This window comes from Sturnira hondurensis, unplaced genomic scaffold, assembly GCF_014824575.4.
Source record: "Sturnira hondurensis isolate 20B ecotype Veracruz unplaced genomic scaffold, ASM1482457v3 Scaffold0011256, whole genome shotgun sequence".
Classification (NCBI taxonomy): Eukaryota; Metazoa; Chordata; class Mammalia; order Chiroptera; family Phyllostomidae; genus Sturnira; species Sturnira hondurensis.
In genome coordinates this window covers 32,406-48,418 of record NW_028083887.1, presented here as the reverse complement: position 1 = coordinate 48,418, position 16,013 = coordinate 32,406, and the positions used below count along the sequence as shown (strand labels likewise).

The window sequence follows — 16,013 nt, the reverse complement described above, 5'->3', positions numbered from 1 at the left end:
GGCAATGCCAGAGAGTCTGGTAACACAAGAGAATCTGGCAGAGGGGAGAGGGAAAAGCAGCCATATCAGTAGAATGCTATTCAGTCTAGAATACAATATTACTGCAGATATCAAAAAAAGAGGACACACTAAGACACAAACAGACCTAGCTGGCTAAAGACAATTAATCTGGAGTTTTCCCAATATTTTTTAAAGAAAAGCAAAGAGAAAAAAGTGAAGCTTACATAAAAAATTAATGATGAACATGCAACAGCCCAAAACCTATGGGACACAGCGAAGGCAGTCCTGAGAGCAAAGTTCATAGCAATACAGGCCTACCTAAAAAAATAGAAACATTCCAAGTAATTAACCTAACCCTAAGCCTACAAGAACTTGAGGAACAACCACAAAGACATCCCGGAAGAAGTAGAAGGTAGAAAGTAAACAAGATCAGAGCAGAACTAAATGACACAGAGACTAAAAGAACAATTAAAAGGATCAATAAATCCAGGAGCTGATTCTTTGAAAACATAAACAAAACCAACAAGCCTTTAATCAGACTATTAAAAAAAGAGATACAGGATCTAAATTAATAAAATCAGAAATGAAAGAGGAGAAATTATAACTGATAACAAAAAAGTACAAAGGATTGTCAAAAATTACTACAAACAAATATGTGGCAAGAAATTTGACAACGTGGTTGAAGTGAACAATTTCTAGAGACATATAATCTTCCAAAACTGAATCAAGAAGAAACAGAAAGCCTGAAAAGACTGGTAAGAACTAGTGAAACTGAATCAGTAATCAAAACACTCCAGACACACAAAAGCTTTGAAACAGATGGCTTCAAAGGAGAATTTTACAAAATATCTAGGGAAGGGAACTCCCATCCTCCACAAACTATTCTAAAAATTCAAAAACAGGGAAGATTTCCAAATTCTTTTAATGAGGCCAGTGTTATGCTAATTCCAAAAGCAGATAAAGACACAACAAAGAAAGAAAACTAAAGACCAATATTGCTGATGAACATACATGCCAAAATCCTCCACAAAATATTGTCAAATCAAAGCCATCAATACATTAAAAAGGTCATACACCATGATCAAGTGGGATTCACTACAGGGAAGAAAGGATGGTACAATATTTGCAAATCAAAATGAAAGATAAAATCAAATGATCATATCAACAGATGCTGAAAAATGATTGGATAAAGTACAGAACACACAATTAAAAACACTCAGCAAATTGGGAATAGAGGGAGCATACCTCAATATAATAAAGGCCATATATGAGAAACCTACAACCAACATTATACTCAATGGGCAAACACTAAAATCCTTCCCACTAAGATTAAGAACAAGATAAGGATGTCCACTTTCACCACTTCTATTCAACATAGTATTGGAAGTCCTAGCCACAGCGATCAGACAAGGAAAGGAAATAAAAGGCATCCAAATTGGAAAGGAGAAAGTAAAATTGTAATTGTTTGCACATGACATGATAGTGTACATAGAAAACCCGAAAACTCCACCAAAAAACTATTTGACCTAACAAGTGGATTTGGCAAAGCAGCAGGGTAAGTCAATATTCAGATGTCAAAGGCATAATTGTACAACAAAAACAAAATATCAGAAATAGAAATTAGGGGTAAAAACCATTTACTATAGTAACAAGAAAAATAAAGTACTGAGAATAAAGCTAAACAAGGAGTTAGAAGACCTATACTCAGAAAACTACACAATGCCGAAGAAGAAAATTAAGGAAGACACAAATAAATGGAAGCATATACCATGTTCATGGACTAGAAGAACTATCATCATCAAAATGTCCATATTACCCAAAGCGATGTATAGATTCAATGCAATCCCCATTAAGGTACCAATGACATATTTCACAGATACAGAACAAACATTTCAAAAATTTATGTGGAACAATAAACAAACCCGAATAGCCTCAGCAATTTTGAGAAAGAAGAACAAAGTAGGAGGCATAACAATACCTGACATCAAACTATATTAGAAGGCCATTTTAACCAAACAGTCTGGCACTAGCATAAAAACAGACACTGGATCAATGGAACAGAATAGAGAGCCCAGAAATAAACCCAAGTGTCTATGATCAATTAATATTCAACAAACAGAGCTGAAGCATAGAATGGAATACAAATAGCATTTTCAACAAATGGAGTTGAGAGATCTGGACAGCTACATGCAAAAAAGAGAAACTCAACCAGCAACTCACACCATCCACAAAAATAAATTTAAAGTGGATAAAAGACTTAAATATAAGTCATGACACCATAAAAGTGCTAGAGGAGAACATAGGCAGGAAAATCTCAGATATTCCATGCAGCAATATTTTCACCAATATGTCCTCGAGAGCAAGGGACAAAAAGGAAAGAATAAACAAATGGGACTACATCAAATTAAAAAGCTTCTGTATGACTAAAGAAAACATCAACAAAATGTAAAGGGAACTGACAATATGAGAAAATATATTTCCAAATGATACTTCAGACAAAGGTTTGACCTCCAAGATATATAAAGAATTCACACAGCTACACTCCAGGGAGACCACCAATCCAATAAAAAAGGGGGGGGGGAATTACCTGAACAGACACTTCTCCAAGGAGGACATACAGAGGGCCCAGAGTCATAGGATAGGATGCTCAGCATCACTAGCCATCAGAGAGATGCAAATTAAAACCACAATAAGGCACCACTTCACACTTGTCAAAATGGCCATCATAAACAAATCAACAAACAACAAGTAATGGAGAGGTTTGGAGCAAAGGGAACCCTGGTACATTGTTGGTGAGAATGCACACTGTTGCAGCCACTGTGGAAAACAGTATGAAATTTCCTGAAAAAACCAAAGATGGAACTGCCTTTCCTACAGCAATCCCACTGCTGGGATTATACACTAGGATTCCTGAAACACTAGTTTAAAAGAACCTATGCACTCCAATGTTCATAGCAGCACAATTTTTAATAGCCAAGTGCTGGAAGCAACCTAGGTGCCATTAGTAAGTGAGTGGATCACAAAACTATGGTACATTTACAAAATGGAATACTATGTAGTAGAAAGAATGAAGGAGCTCCTACCCTTTGTGACAGCATAGATGGAACTGGAGAGCATTATGCTAAGTGAAGTAACCCAGGCGGTGAAAGACAAATACCATATGATCTCAACTATAAGTGGAACCTAATCAATAAAACAAATAAGCAAGTGAAATATAACCAGAGATATTGAAATAACAAACAAACTGACAGTAATCAGAGGAGAGAGAAGAGGGGGATAAAAAGGGGGAAAAGGAAACAGTCATCAAGGAACATGTGTAAAGGACCCATGGACAAAGCCAAAGGGAGAAACATTTGAGGGTAGGAGGTAGGGGTAGTTGAAGCAGGGGAAATTGGTGGCGGGAAATTGGAGACAACTGTACTTGAACGACAATAAAAAAGTACTGTTACATTCTACCACATGGATAAACTTTGAAAGCCTCATGAGTAAAAGAAGCAAGTTATAGAAGATCACATACTGTATGATTCAATTTATATGAAATGTCCAGGCTAGGCAAACCCATAGGAACAGAAAGCAGATTATTGGTTGCCAAGAGCTGGAGTTGGTAATGGGGATTAACTGTAGATGGTTAAGAAAGTGATGTAATTGAGGTGATTGTTGCACCACCCAACAAATTTACTAAAAGCCCTTGATGTGTACACTTAAAGTAAGTCAGTTTTATGGTATGTAAATTATATCTCAAAATAAAAATTTTAAAGCAACTTGGAAAGCAGAGATGAAAAGTTAATCTCTTAGACAGCATGCTAGGGATCATGCAAAGCTCATTAGGCTGTTGTATGTTGCTGCTGCTGCTGCTGCTGTGGTGTGGTAGGAGTGGTGGTTTTCCCATGAGGGTTGAGGGTCAAGCAAGGATTTGGGTCTTTTAAAATAAAAATTTAAAAATTACTAAAGAAGAATGATTTTATCTTGAAATCTAGAATAGCGGGGGAGGGCAAACAGAAGTGGATGGGTTTTAAAGATATGCAGGTTGCAGAAGGGACAACGTTTTGTACTGATTAGATACAGGGAGTGGGCAAGAGTGAGGATACCTCAGACTTAGCATACTTCAAGTTGAATTCCTGTTTTCCTCCCAAAGGTACCATCCCCTGTGCTGTCAATCTCAGCGAGTGGATCAGCATCCTGGCACAGAGTAAGTATTCATTGATTGTCTTTGGAGTAAAAGAGTGAATGAACAGAGTAAAATATGACCAAAGCACTCCCCAGGTCCTGCCAAACAGCCAGTCCGAAACTCACCCTCAAGGTTGGCTTAGCAGACGTCTATCACTATTTCCCTCTCATTTATCAGCCATTTGGAAAATCATCAGATCCTATGCCCTGAAGGACACCCACTTCCATGTCAGCCATTCCTTGCCTAGAACCTGCAGGTGTGGCACACATGAGGTTTTGCCAAAAGCCTCTTATTCTGTAAATTATTTACATGAAGTCAATGGCAGGTGCATGTACAGCCTTGTATGAGCATGGGGGATGTTTGGTGTTGCAGACAGAGGATCACAAAAGTACCCAACGGGTGGATCATTTTGGCTCCAACCAGAGAGACTCTTCCTACCAAAGAAGTTTATTAAATCAGCCTCCCCACCCTGCCCCTTCCTGAAAGTCAGAAAACACAACTTCCATAGAGACTGAAGTCACCAAGTGAAGTTTAGATATTTTACTGCTGTTCTTAGGTTTGACAAGCAGAGATACACAAATGCTTGTGATTCCTAACACAGATGCCAACAAAGGATATGATCCATCCCAGCCCACACTTCCCAGAAATAAAGAATGAGGTGGAGCACCCAAAAGATGCCCCCAGGCTTAGCCAACCCAGGGAATATTCTTTGGTTAAGAAGAGAAGTAAATTTGCAACCCAGAAAAGAAATCTCACTGTGTATGCAGTAGAATTGGGGGTGTAGACATTTGATGAAGTACACTTTTTTAAAACCCCTTTTAGTCAGTACCGTTAGATAAACATCCTTTTCAATGACAAAACCCAAGTCATTTCTGGCCCTTTTCCTGGAAGAGCTTTTTGTTGCTGTCAGGTTACAGGAACAGCAGTAAGAGGCCATATTCTGGGCATGGAGCCCAGGACTCAAAGGGAGGCTAGAGAACATCTGGTGTACTTGATATATAGAAGCCAGAACTGCATGTGTGTGTTTGTGTGTGTTTGTTTCCTTCTATGCTGACTCATAGCATTGAAACCTCTGTGGAAACACCCCCACCCTTTTAGCTAGCCAGTTTATGCACACCCCTTTGGCTCCGCCTTGATTCAAGAGGAGGAAGGAAAACGAATTCAAGAGTTGCTCTCAAGCATCTAGCATTCTTTGCCTCCCACCTCTTGAGAAGAAAAATTAGTCCCAGCCCTGACTCAGTCCATTAAAAACTGGACTGTCCTCTTAAAGCACCAACATTATTTGAGCTTTTGGATAAAATTTGAAGAAAAGAATTCACAAACATTGTGGACTGTGCAGGAGTCAGGACTGACAACTGGCAGTGAAAACAGAGAGATGGCAAACCTGAGGCCCAACATTCAAGCAGACCCTGAAATTGAGCTTTTCGTGAAGGTAAGTTTTCTAGCTATAATAATAAAATACAGAATATATTATTTCTTGACACTGGACTTCAGCTTTAAAAAAGTCAACATTTGTGCTAGCAATAAGAAATAACTTCTTAATTGTATTTCTATTCTGAGTTCTAGAATGATGCCTTGGTGTTTAGTTGTTCTTAGATAACAATAGACAAACATTTCACCTGCAGAAAGCAAGGAGATAGTGGAAAGAATACTAGACTAGTTGATAGAGCAACTAAATTGTATTCTTAGTGGCTGGCCTCGACAAATCCTTCCCCCTATCTCGACTTTCATTTCTCCATCTATATAATGAAGCATGCTGACTAAATGATCCTTGAGGGTTTTCCATCTCTCACAATCTATGCTTTATGAAATAGGTTTTGAGAGGCCTGAATGGAGAAGTCCAACAATAGCCTGAGAGCCCTATTCACACACATAGCCCAGACAGAGCTTTCTAAAATTTTCCCACAATGGACAAACATCACAACAGGGCCAAACAGACACAAATAGGAGGAAAAGCCAACAGTCTGTGTGCCTGTTCTGTGAAGAGACGACATTTTAGAATGCTGTGCTTCCTCTTTATGGTTTGTCTTGGTATTTTTTTTTTTGGTCTTAACTTTTCAGAAAAGTCCTTTGGAAAACCCCTAAAGCAGGAGAAAGAAACATGTGTTTCTAAATTAGCTCACCAAGAAAAATAATTATGTAGGGGATATTCCAAGTAGAAATTACAGTTTCTTAAACCCCTGATTATATTAACTATTTTTTCTCTATATTTCATCAACTATTGAAAGTATTCAGGATGATAATAACAACAAACTCTTTCTTATTGTTGCTGAATTACTGTTGTCCTCATTTACCCCAATTACTCTCCCTTTCCATACCCACAGCACCTCCCATATTTAATCCTCCCCTCCCCATTGTCTTTGTCCCCGTTGAAAGTCCCCAGGTACTTTCAGGGATCATTTCTATAGTTTTTAAAAATATTTTATTTATTTATTTTCAGAAAGAGGGGAAAGGAAGGAGAGAGGGAAAGAAATATCAATGTGTGGTTGCCTCTCATGTTTCCCTCACTGGGAACTGGCCTGCAACCCAGGCATGTGCCCTGACTGGGAATCGAACCACAATCCTTTGCTTCACAGACCCGCACTCAATCCACTGAGCTACACCAGCCAGGTCTCTATAGTTTGTTAATAACAACAAACTCTTATATAATGCCTGTTGGTTTTTAAACTATTTACATATATTGTCTCATTTAGTGCTAACAACAACTTAGAGGATATAGTAGTAGTGGTAATAGCAGATCAGTAGTAATAGTGGTAGTAGTACTCATCATTGTAGTGATATTGTCTTCATCATCTCTAGATAAGTAAGCTAAGACAACAGATTTTAAGTAATTTGCCTCTAAAAGTACATCTCTTCTCGATGGCACACAAAGACATAAAATAAGGTATGCTTATCAAATATTAGCTTAAACTTCAGTTAGCCAAAGTAATATTTTTACAATTGATAAAATGTTTAACAACTGGTCACATATACACACCAAGGACATAATCAATCAGCCTTTTCAAAATTATAGGACAGAGACCTTGAATTCTTACATCGCAAAGTAATTCAAATAAGTGTTTGAATTGCTGTGCCACGGGGCATAGGAACTACTTTTCCTATCTCTGGATTCTAGCAAAACATGTGGCTTCTCAGACATGATACAAATAAGCCTTAACTTTCTAACTGGCCTTTTACATGTAGCAATCCAAACTAGGGGTAACTCAGGTTTTTCTTTCATATAGACTGCAACTTTGTCCAATGTCACATAGCTAGTGAATGGCAGAGTTAGAATTTCCAACACTTTAAAATAGCCATGTCAAATTTTATGCAATTGTTTTAAATTTGGAAGGATTTTTTGAAAAACTTTTCAGAATTGCATAAGATGCAATCTTTAAATGTAAGCTTATATAATGATACTGATACAAATTAAAGATTTTCTGGAAAAATCTTGAGTATTATCCTGTTCAGGTCTTTGTTTTGCCTTCATTTGCTTTAAGATGTGTTACACAGATCTCTAGAAGTTTAATAGAAGATAATGAAAGAGATGCAGAAATTGAGAGAGATGGAAAATGTTAATGAGTAACTTAAAAGCACTGCTCTTTACCAATGCTATCTCATTTATAAATAATGTGGTATTGTTCTAAATGGGTCTGTGATTTCCCCAATTACCTCTGGCTATAGCTTAAAACCCTACTACAACTTCTTCCCCATACCCTGATGGCATTCCTATAAGAGATTAAACACTTTTCTATCATAATTAAGAAGTTACATCACACCACCTATGTGTTCCATGTAGTCTGTGAAACATTGCCTTCCAGCTCTGCATGATATGGGCAAGATTTATATGTATGTAATAAATCAACAAACAACAAGTGTTGGAGAGATTGTGGAGAAAAGGGAACCCTAGTGCACTGTTGGTGGGATTGCAGACTGGTGCAACCACTGTGGAAAACAGTATGGAATTTTCTTAAAAAAACTATAATCAAAAGATTTTCTAACACATTTTATTTTCTCTAAATGCAGAGTTTTTCTTATTGGTTTGTTGCTCATTGTTAAATGAAGGCTTTGTGTTTTCTACCAAATAGTCTAAAATTAAATTATAGTAGGTTTGTACATAACATTATAGCATCTAACATTTGGACCAAAATTCTGAATGTAATATTTTGTCAAAACATTTTGTCTATGTGGGAAAGAAGAAAGAAATGATACTCTCCTCCAAATGTCCATACTATTTTCAAACCCTCTTAGAAATATTATAACAACTGATTAATAAAATATTCCAATGTTCACAGCAGCATTATTTACAATAGCCAAGTGCTGGAAACAGCCTAAGTGCCCATTAGTAAATGAGTGGATCAAAAAACCTCTCCCCCGTGGTTCATTTACACAATGGAATACTATGCAGCAGAAAGAAAGAAGGAACTCTTACCCTTTGTGACAGCATGGTTGGAACTGGAGAGCATTATGCTAAATGAAATATGCCAGGTAGTAAAAGACAAATACCATATGATCTCATGTATAAGTGGGCCCTAATCAACAAACAAACAAGTGAGCAAAATAGAACCAGGCACATGGAAATAAAGAACAAAGTGACAGTGACCAGAGGGGAGGGGTGAGGGGAGAAACAGGGGCAAGCAAAGGAATAGGAATAGAAGATTCATGGGCACAGACAATGGGGGGATTGACTGTGGGATTTGGGGGGACAGGGTTGGGGTGAGCAAGGGGGAGAAAGGTGGGACAAGTGTAACTGAACAATAAAATAAGATAAGATAAAATAAAATAAAATATAACAATTGTTTTTAAAAATCAAAATAAACAAACCAAAGAGAAACAGACTCACAGATACAGAGAACATTTTGATGGTTGCCAGATGAGAGTTGGGATTGGAGGATGGATGAAAAATGTGAAGGGATTAAGAAATACAATTGTTTGTTACAGAACAGTCAACAGATCCAACAAAACTATTAGATGAGAGAAAACAGTGTTAAAGATTGTGGGTTCTGGAATGAACAGTACTGGATTTACTACGTGAAAAGAGTATATAATGTTATCAATTTTCTAGATGAGTGTACTTGAGCAAGTCAGCTTCTGTGAGTCTCAATTTCCTCATCTCTAAAACACAAGTAATAACACAACCTGCCTCACAGGATCATCTTTAATGTGAGGATTAAATGGAACAAATATTTAAAATACAGAAGTTGTTAACATAGTTAACAATAAATGTAAAATATTGTGGCTATTATTTTTTATGTTTAGAAACTTAGATAAAAACACAAAGAGAAGTAAGTTATTTTGCTAAAGGACCCATCCTGTCTTTGCCAGCTACAGACACTTATGAGAGAGATGATTAATCAATCAGGCTGGGAAATTCACATCCTAAAATTTTATGTGATGGCAGTTTATTATTTTTTTTTCTGAAGATTTTATTTATTTTATTTTTAGACAGAGGGGAAGGCAGGAAGAAAGACAGGGAGAGAAACATCAACATGTGGCTGCCTCTCATACACGCTGTACTGGGGACCTGGCCTGCCACCCAGGCATGTGCTCCAACTGGGAATCGAACCAGTGACCCTTTAGTTCACAGATTGGCCCTCAATCCACTGAGCCACACCAACCAGAGCAATCTGATGGCACTTTAAATCAGCATATTATAAACAGAAAAAAAGTTTTACAGTTTTTCCTGTAAAACTTTACTGCATTTCCTCTGTACCTCACTGTTTCGCCTTTCTTTTTGCCAAAAGTGATCCACCCTTCCTGCTGTATCTATTATCAGTCCATTTTCTTCCTGCCCCCCCCCGCCCAATCACAGTTCTTTCCACTTACTAATTCCAATTCTGATTGCATCCTTAGTCTGGTTTCTGTTACAAAAGAAATGCAGCTGCCAAGGTTGGTTGCCATTTCACATACCCCTTCACTCCATGACATCACAAAAAGCAGTAATAGGCATGATTTTCTGCTGCACCCAGTGCCAGGGAAAGGAAAATTTACCTAAAAATTAGAATTATGATTCTTGCACCATAACATTACCAGTAGAAATCACAGATCAAAACAGCTGTAAGGTGAAGTACCTTTTATTTCCTTCTACAAACTTATGCAAAAGTTGAAAAATAGATTCAAGGGATGAGAGATGCTAATGGCTTGGACTTAAAAAAACAAAACCTAACAGTATTGGACAGAGAGTAAGCATCAAATCAACATTGAATGAATGAATGATTGAATGATGTAATAGTCATGGAAAATGAAAAACTTGAACTTATTTGGAGATATTTATTAGTAAAACTGACAAGAATTAGTAGTTGGATTTAATATTCAGAGTGAAGCAAAAGGATTATTCCCAAATTTCTAGTTTGGTTAACTGGGTGGATGGTGTCTATCTAGTCTGCTCAGGCTGCCATAACAAAATACCATAGACTGTGTGGCTATAACAGCAAATATTTATTCCTCACAGTTGTAGAGTCTGTATGTCCAAGATCAAGGTACCAGCATGGTCAGTTTCTGGTGAGAACTCTTTTCCTGGCTTATAGGTGCCTGGCTTCTGGCTGTATCCTTGAATAACAGAGAGGGAAGGAGAGAAAGAGTTTTGGTCTCTTCTTTTTAAAATATATTTTATTGATTATCCTATAACAGTTGTCCCATTCCCTCCCCCCTTTATTCCCCTCTGCCCTGCACACTTTCTCCCACCTACATTCCTTCCCCCGCCTATAGTTCATGTCCATGGGTCTTACTATAAGTTCTTCGGATTCTCCATTTCCTATACCATTCTTAACCTCTCACTGTCTATTTTCTACCTACCATTTATAACACTTCTTCCCTGTACCTTTTCTCCCACTCCCCCTTCCCCAACTCCACTGATAATCCTCCATGAGATCTTCATTTCTGTGATTCTGTTCCTGTCTAGTTCTTTGCTTAGTTTGTTTCCCCCCCCTTAGGTTCAGTTGTTGATAGTTGTGAGTTTGTTATCATTTTACTGTTCATGTATTTAATCTTCTTTTTCTTAGATAAGTCCCTTTAACATTTCATATAGTAAGGGTTTAGTGATGATGAACTTCTTGAACTTGACCTTATCGGGGAATCACTTTATCTGCCCTTACATTCTAAATGAAAGCTTTGCGGGATAGAGCAATCTTGGATGTAGGTTCTTGCTTTTCATGACTTTGAATACTTCTTCCCAGCCCCTTCTTGCATGTAAGGTTTCTTTGAAAAATCAGCTGACAAAGGAACTCCTTTGTACGTAATTGTCTCTTTTTCTCTTGCTGCTTTTAAGTTTCTCTCTTTATCTTTAATCTTGGGCAATGTAATTATGATGTGCTTTTGTGTGTGCTTCCTTGGGTCCAACTTCTTTGGGACTCTCTGAGCTTTCTGGACTTTCTGGAAGTCTATTTCCTTTGCCAGATTAGGGAAGTTCTCCTTCATTATTTTTTCAAATAAGTTATTCATTTCTTGCTCCTCCCCCTCTCCTTCTGGCTCCCCTATGATTCAGATGTTGGAATGTTTAAAGTTGTCCTGGAGGTTTTTAAGCCTTTCCTCATTTAAAAAAAATTCTTGTTTCTCCATTCTGTTATGGGTGAATGTTAATTTTTTCTTCTACTCCAAACCATTGATTTCAGTACCAGTTTCTTTCCCCTCACTGTTGGTTCCCTGTACATTTTAATTTTTTTCTTTTTCAATAAGATTTTATTTACATTTATTTATTTATTTATTTACTTACTTATTTAATATACTTTATTGATTATGCTATTACAATTGTCCCATTTTCGGCCCTTCATTCCCCTCCACCCTGCCCACCCTCTCACACCCACATTCCCTGCTTTAGTTCACGTCCATGTGTCATAAGTTCTTTAGCTTCTTCATTTCCTGTACTGTTCTTGTCCTCCCCCTGTCTATCCTCTGTACCTTTCCCCCCTCTCCTCCTCCCACTCCCTTGTTGCTAACCCTCTTTGTGATCTCCATTTCTGTGGTTCTGTTGCTGTTTTAGTTGTTTGCTTAGTTTGCTTTTGCTTTTGTTTTAGGTGTGGTTGTTAATAATGGTGAGTTTGCTGTCATTTTACTGTTAATATTTTTATCATCTTTTTCTTAGATAAGTCCTTTTAACATTTCTTATAATAAGGGCTTGGTGATGATGAACTCCTTTTACTTGACCTTATCTGGGAAGCACTTTATCTGTCCTTCCATTCTAAATGAAAGCTTTGCTGGATAGAGCAATCTTGGATGTAGGTCCTTGTCTTTCATGACTTGGAATACTTCTTTCCAGCCCCTTCTTGCCTGTAAGGTCTCTTTGGAGAAATCAGCTGACAGTCTGATGGGAGTTCTTTTGTTGGTAACTGTCTCCTTATCTCTTGCTGCTTCTAGGATTCTCTTCTTCATTTTCATCTTGGCTAATGTAATTATGATGTGCCTTGGTGTGTTCCTACTCGGGTTCACCTTCTTTGGGACTCTCTGAGCTTCCTGGATTTCCTGGAAGTCTATTTCCTTTGCCAGCTTGGGAAAGTTCTCCTTAATTATTTGTTCAAATAAGTTTTCCACTTGTTGCTCTTCCTCTTCCCCTTCTGGTACCCCTATAATTCGGATGTTGGAAAATTTAAAGATGTCCTGGAGGTTCCTAAGCCTCTCTTCATTTTTTTAAGTTCTTGTTTCTTCATTCTTTTCTGTTTGGTCATTTCTTTCTTCCTTCTGGTCCACTCCATTGATTTGAGTCCCAGTTTCCTTCCCATCACTATTGGTTCCCTGTGCATTTTCCTTCATTTCACTTAGTGTAGCCTTCATTTTTTAAAATCTAATTTGCAACCAAAATCAACCGGTTCTGTGAGCATCCTGATTAGCAGTGTTTTGAACTGTGCATCTGATAGACTGGCTATCTCTTCGTCGGTTAGTTGTATTTGTTCTGGATCTTTGATCTGTTCTTCTGTTTGGGCCATTTTTTTTGTCTTGTGATGCCTGTTACATATGAGGGGTGGAGCCTTATGTGTTCACCAGAGTGGGGCAACCCAGTGGGTGGGTTGTGACACTATATGTGGGGGAGGGGCCAGAGAGGGAACAATGGTGCTGGCTCCTTTCTCTCTCGGATTTCAGTCTCATCCACCACTTTCCACAAGCAAACTGGGCCTTTCTGGTACTGATTTCCATGTGGGTGGGCTTGTGCATGTTCTAGGACCCTGTGGGTCTCTCCAACAAACTCTCCTCTGAGGCTGGGAGTCTCTCCCATCGCCTCAACCCCCAACAGGTGTTTTCAATCAGTGTTTTGAGGCTTTATTTCCCCGTGCTGAGGCCCTGGTTTTCGGGGTCTGTCTCACTCCCCAGTTACGCCTGGTTTTTGTGCATGGGAATGTGGGACTGCCTGGTCCACCAGCCTTCTTGTGCACTTCATTGGGTCTGCCAGCTGACACCTGCACACCCAGGGTCCATCAGGTGCTGCCTTGCACACCCGGGGTCCGCAAGCCACCGCTTTTTTTTCTCCTCAACCTCTCTCATCCTGGCTGCCTGACTCCGCCTTTCCTATGGGTCTGCATGAATGTGTCTATTTTAACTCCTTGGTTGTTGAACTTTTATACAGTTTGATTTTCTGTCAGTTCTTGCTGTCTCTTTGTTTCTAATTTTTTGTTGTCCTTATTTTGGTTGTGCAAGGTCTACCTATTCCTCCATCTTGGCTGGAAGTGCCATTTTTCTTTATTTTACTTTTCATAGCCTTCACCTTTTCCTCTATTTTGTGACCCTGTTCAACCAGTTCTGTGAGAATCCTGATTGCCAGTGTTCTGAACTGTGTATCTGGTAGATAGGCTATCTCTTCATCACTTAGTTGTATTTTTTCTGGAGTTTTGATCTATTCATTCATTCAGGCCACTTTTCTTTTGTCTGGGCATTCCTGTTATATACAAGGGGTGGAGCCTTAGGTATTCACCAGGGTGGAGCAAACCACATTGCTGTGTTGTGGTGCTCTATGTGGAAGAGGGGTCCAAGAAGGAACAACAATGCTTGCTTAGCTCTTTGTTGGCTTTCAGCCACTTCCACGGCTACCCACAAGCAAGTTGGGCTTTTTTGGTGCTGATTCCTGGGTGGGTGGGTTTGTGTATATTCTAGCACCCTGTGGGGCTCTCCAATGAACTCTCCTGTAAACCTGGGAGTTTCTCCCACTGCCTCAATACTCACAGGTTTTTTCAGTCAGAGGTTTTGATTCTTTATTTCCCTGCACTGGAACCCTGGGTTGTGTGGTCTGTCTCACTCCTCAGTTGTGCATCCCCGTTTATCTGCATACGAATGTGGGACCACCCATTCCACCAGCTGCTACCTTGCCCACTTCGCCACTTACCGGCTTGCCGTCCCTGATCCTCCAGCCACTGCCTTGCTGTGAGTCCTCTCCATCCAGCTGCCCACCTCTACCCCTCTTACCAGTCTGGATGAATGTCTCTTCTTTAACTCCTTGGTTGTTGGACTTCCATACAGTTTGATTTTCAGGCAGTTCTGGTTGTTTCTTGTTCTTAAATTTGTTGTCCTTCTTTTGGTTGTGTGAGGAGGAACAGTGTGTGCACCTATGCATACATCTTGGCCAGAAGTCTGGTCTCTTCTTATTAAGGCATAACCCCATCATGAGAATGCCATGCTCATGACTTCATCTAAACATAATTAGTTCCCAAAGTCCTTAACTCCAAATACCTTGGATGTTAGAGTTTCAACATATGAATTGAAGGAGGGTGGGGAAATCAGTCCATACCAGATGACAGTGATTTTCATGGGCTTGGAAGCCCTAAAGAAAAAGTAGGTCGGTGTATGAAGAACAGGGAAGAAATTTAGTGTGGGACATGTTTATGTTCAGGTGTCTGAAACCCAAATCTCCCATGAGGACACTGCATCAGCTATAACCCTCTGAAGAAGTGGCTGCCTTTTCTTCCTCATTCCTCTTACCACTGCACTTGGATATGGGGTAGGTGTTCTTTAGATATCTTTGCTCCTTATTCATATTTTCTGACCATTCTGCCACCCCCATCCAGAGAAATACCTAGGTTGAGTTTCAAAAAATCAGACTAAACCACCCACTTCCCCTCCTTGTTATAGTAGTCTTCCAAACTTCTGGTCACTCTCCCTTGTTTTTTGAATATTTTAGCTCTTGGATCACTCTCACTCTCTCCAAAAATATTCCTATCTTAATTATTAGTGAGCTTAATATCTACACAAGTGACCCTTTCAATACTGTTGTGTCAGATGTATAACTTTCTCTTTTCTGATGATCTCAGTTCTTCACCATCTCCCAGGCACTCCCTTCCATGTTCATACCGTTAACTTTGTCTTTGCAATGCCTGAAACTCCTTCACAATCATTTATTTAAGGGTTTTATGGTTCTGATTTTTTAACTTTTATATTTAAATATATTATATTGAGGTATAATTTGCATTAAATAAGGTGCACTCATTTTAAGTGCATCCAATGACTTTTGACAAAAAACATATACACACATGTAACCACTACCCCAATTAAAATATAGAATATTTCCATCACCCCATAAAGTTCTCTTCTCTCTCTTTGCAGTCAATCAATGAAGTCAATTTTCTTCACTTTATTCCATTACATCCCTGGTAGGCAATTACTGATCTGCTTTCTGTCAGGATAGATTGGTGTGTATTTTCTAAAACTTTCTATAGATTGAATCACACAGCATGTACTCTTTTTTGTGTCTGACTTCTTTTACTCAGCATAATTATTTTGACATTTTCCCATATTGTGTGTATCAGTAGTTCATTTGTTTTATTGCTGAAGTATTTTCTTGTATGGTCATATGGTAAATGTTTATCCATTAATGCACTGAAGGACCTTTGGGTAGTTTCCAGTTTTTGGCTATTGTGAATAAATTTGTTATAAACATTCATGGACAAGT

General features: G+C 38.6%; 1 protein-coding gene across 1 annotated transcript in view; it reads left to right on the top strand.

The window, feature by feature from the left end:
* Window positions 1-5,304: 5,304 nt before the first annotated feature.
* CLIC2 (chloride intracellular channel 2) overlaps window positions 5,305-16,013 on the top strand; it is a 32,652-nt gene continuing 21,943 nt past the window's right edge. Inside the window, exon 1 of the mRNA XM_037059691.1 lies at window positions 5,305-5,600. Within this exon, the coding sequence (XP_036915586.1) occupies window positions 5,544-5,600 (57 nt within the window). The 5' untranslated portion in view covers window positions 5,305-5,543. The remainder of the gene's footprint in view (window positions 5,601-16,013) is intronic.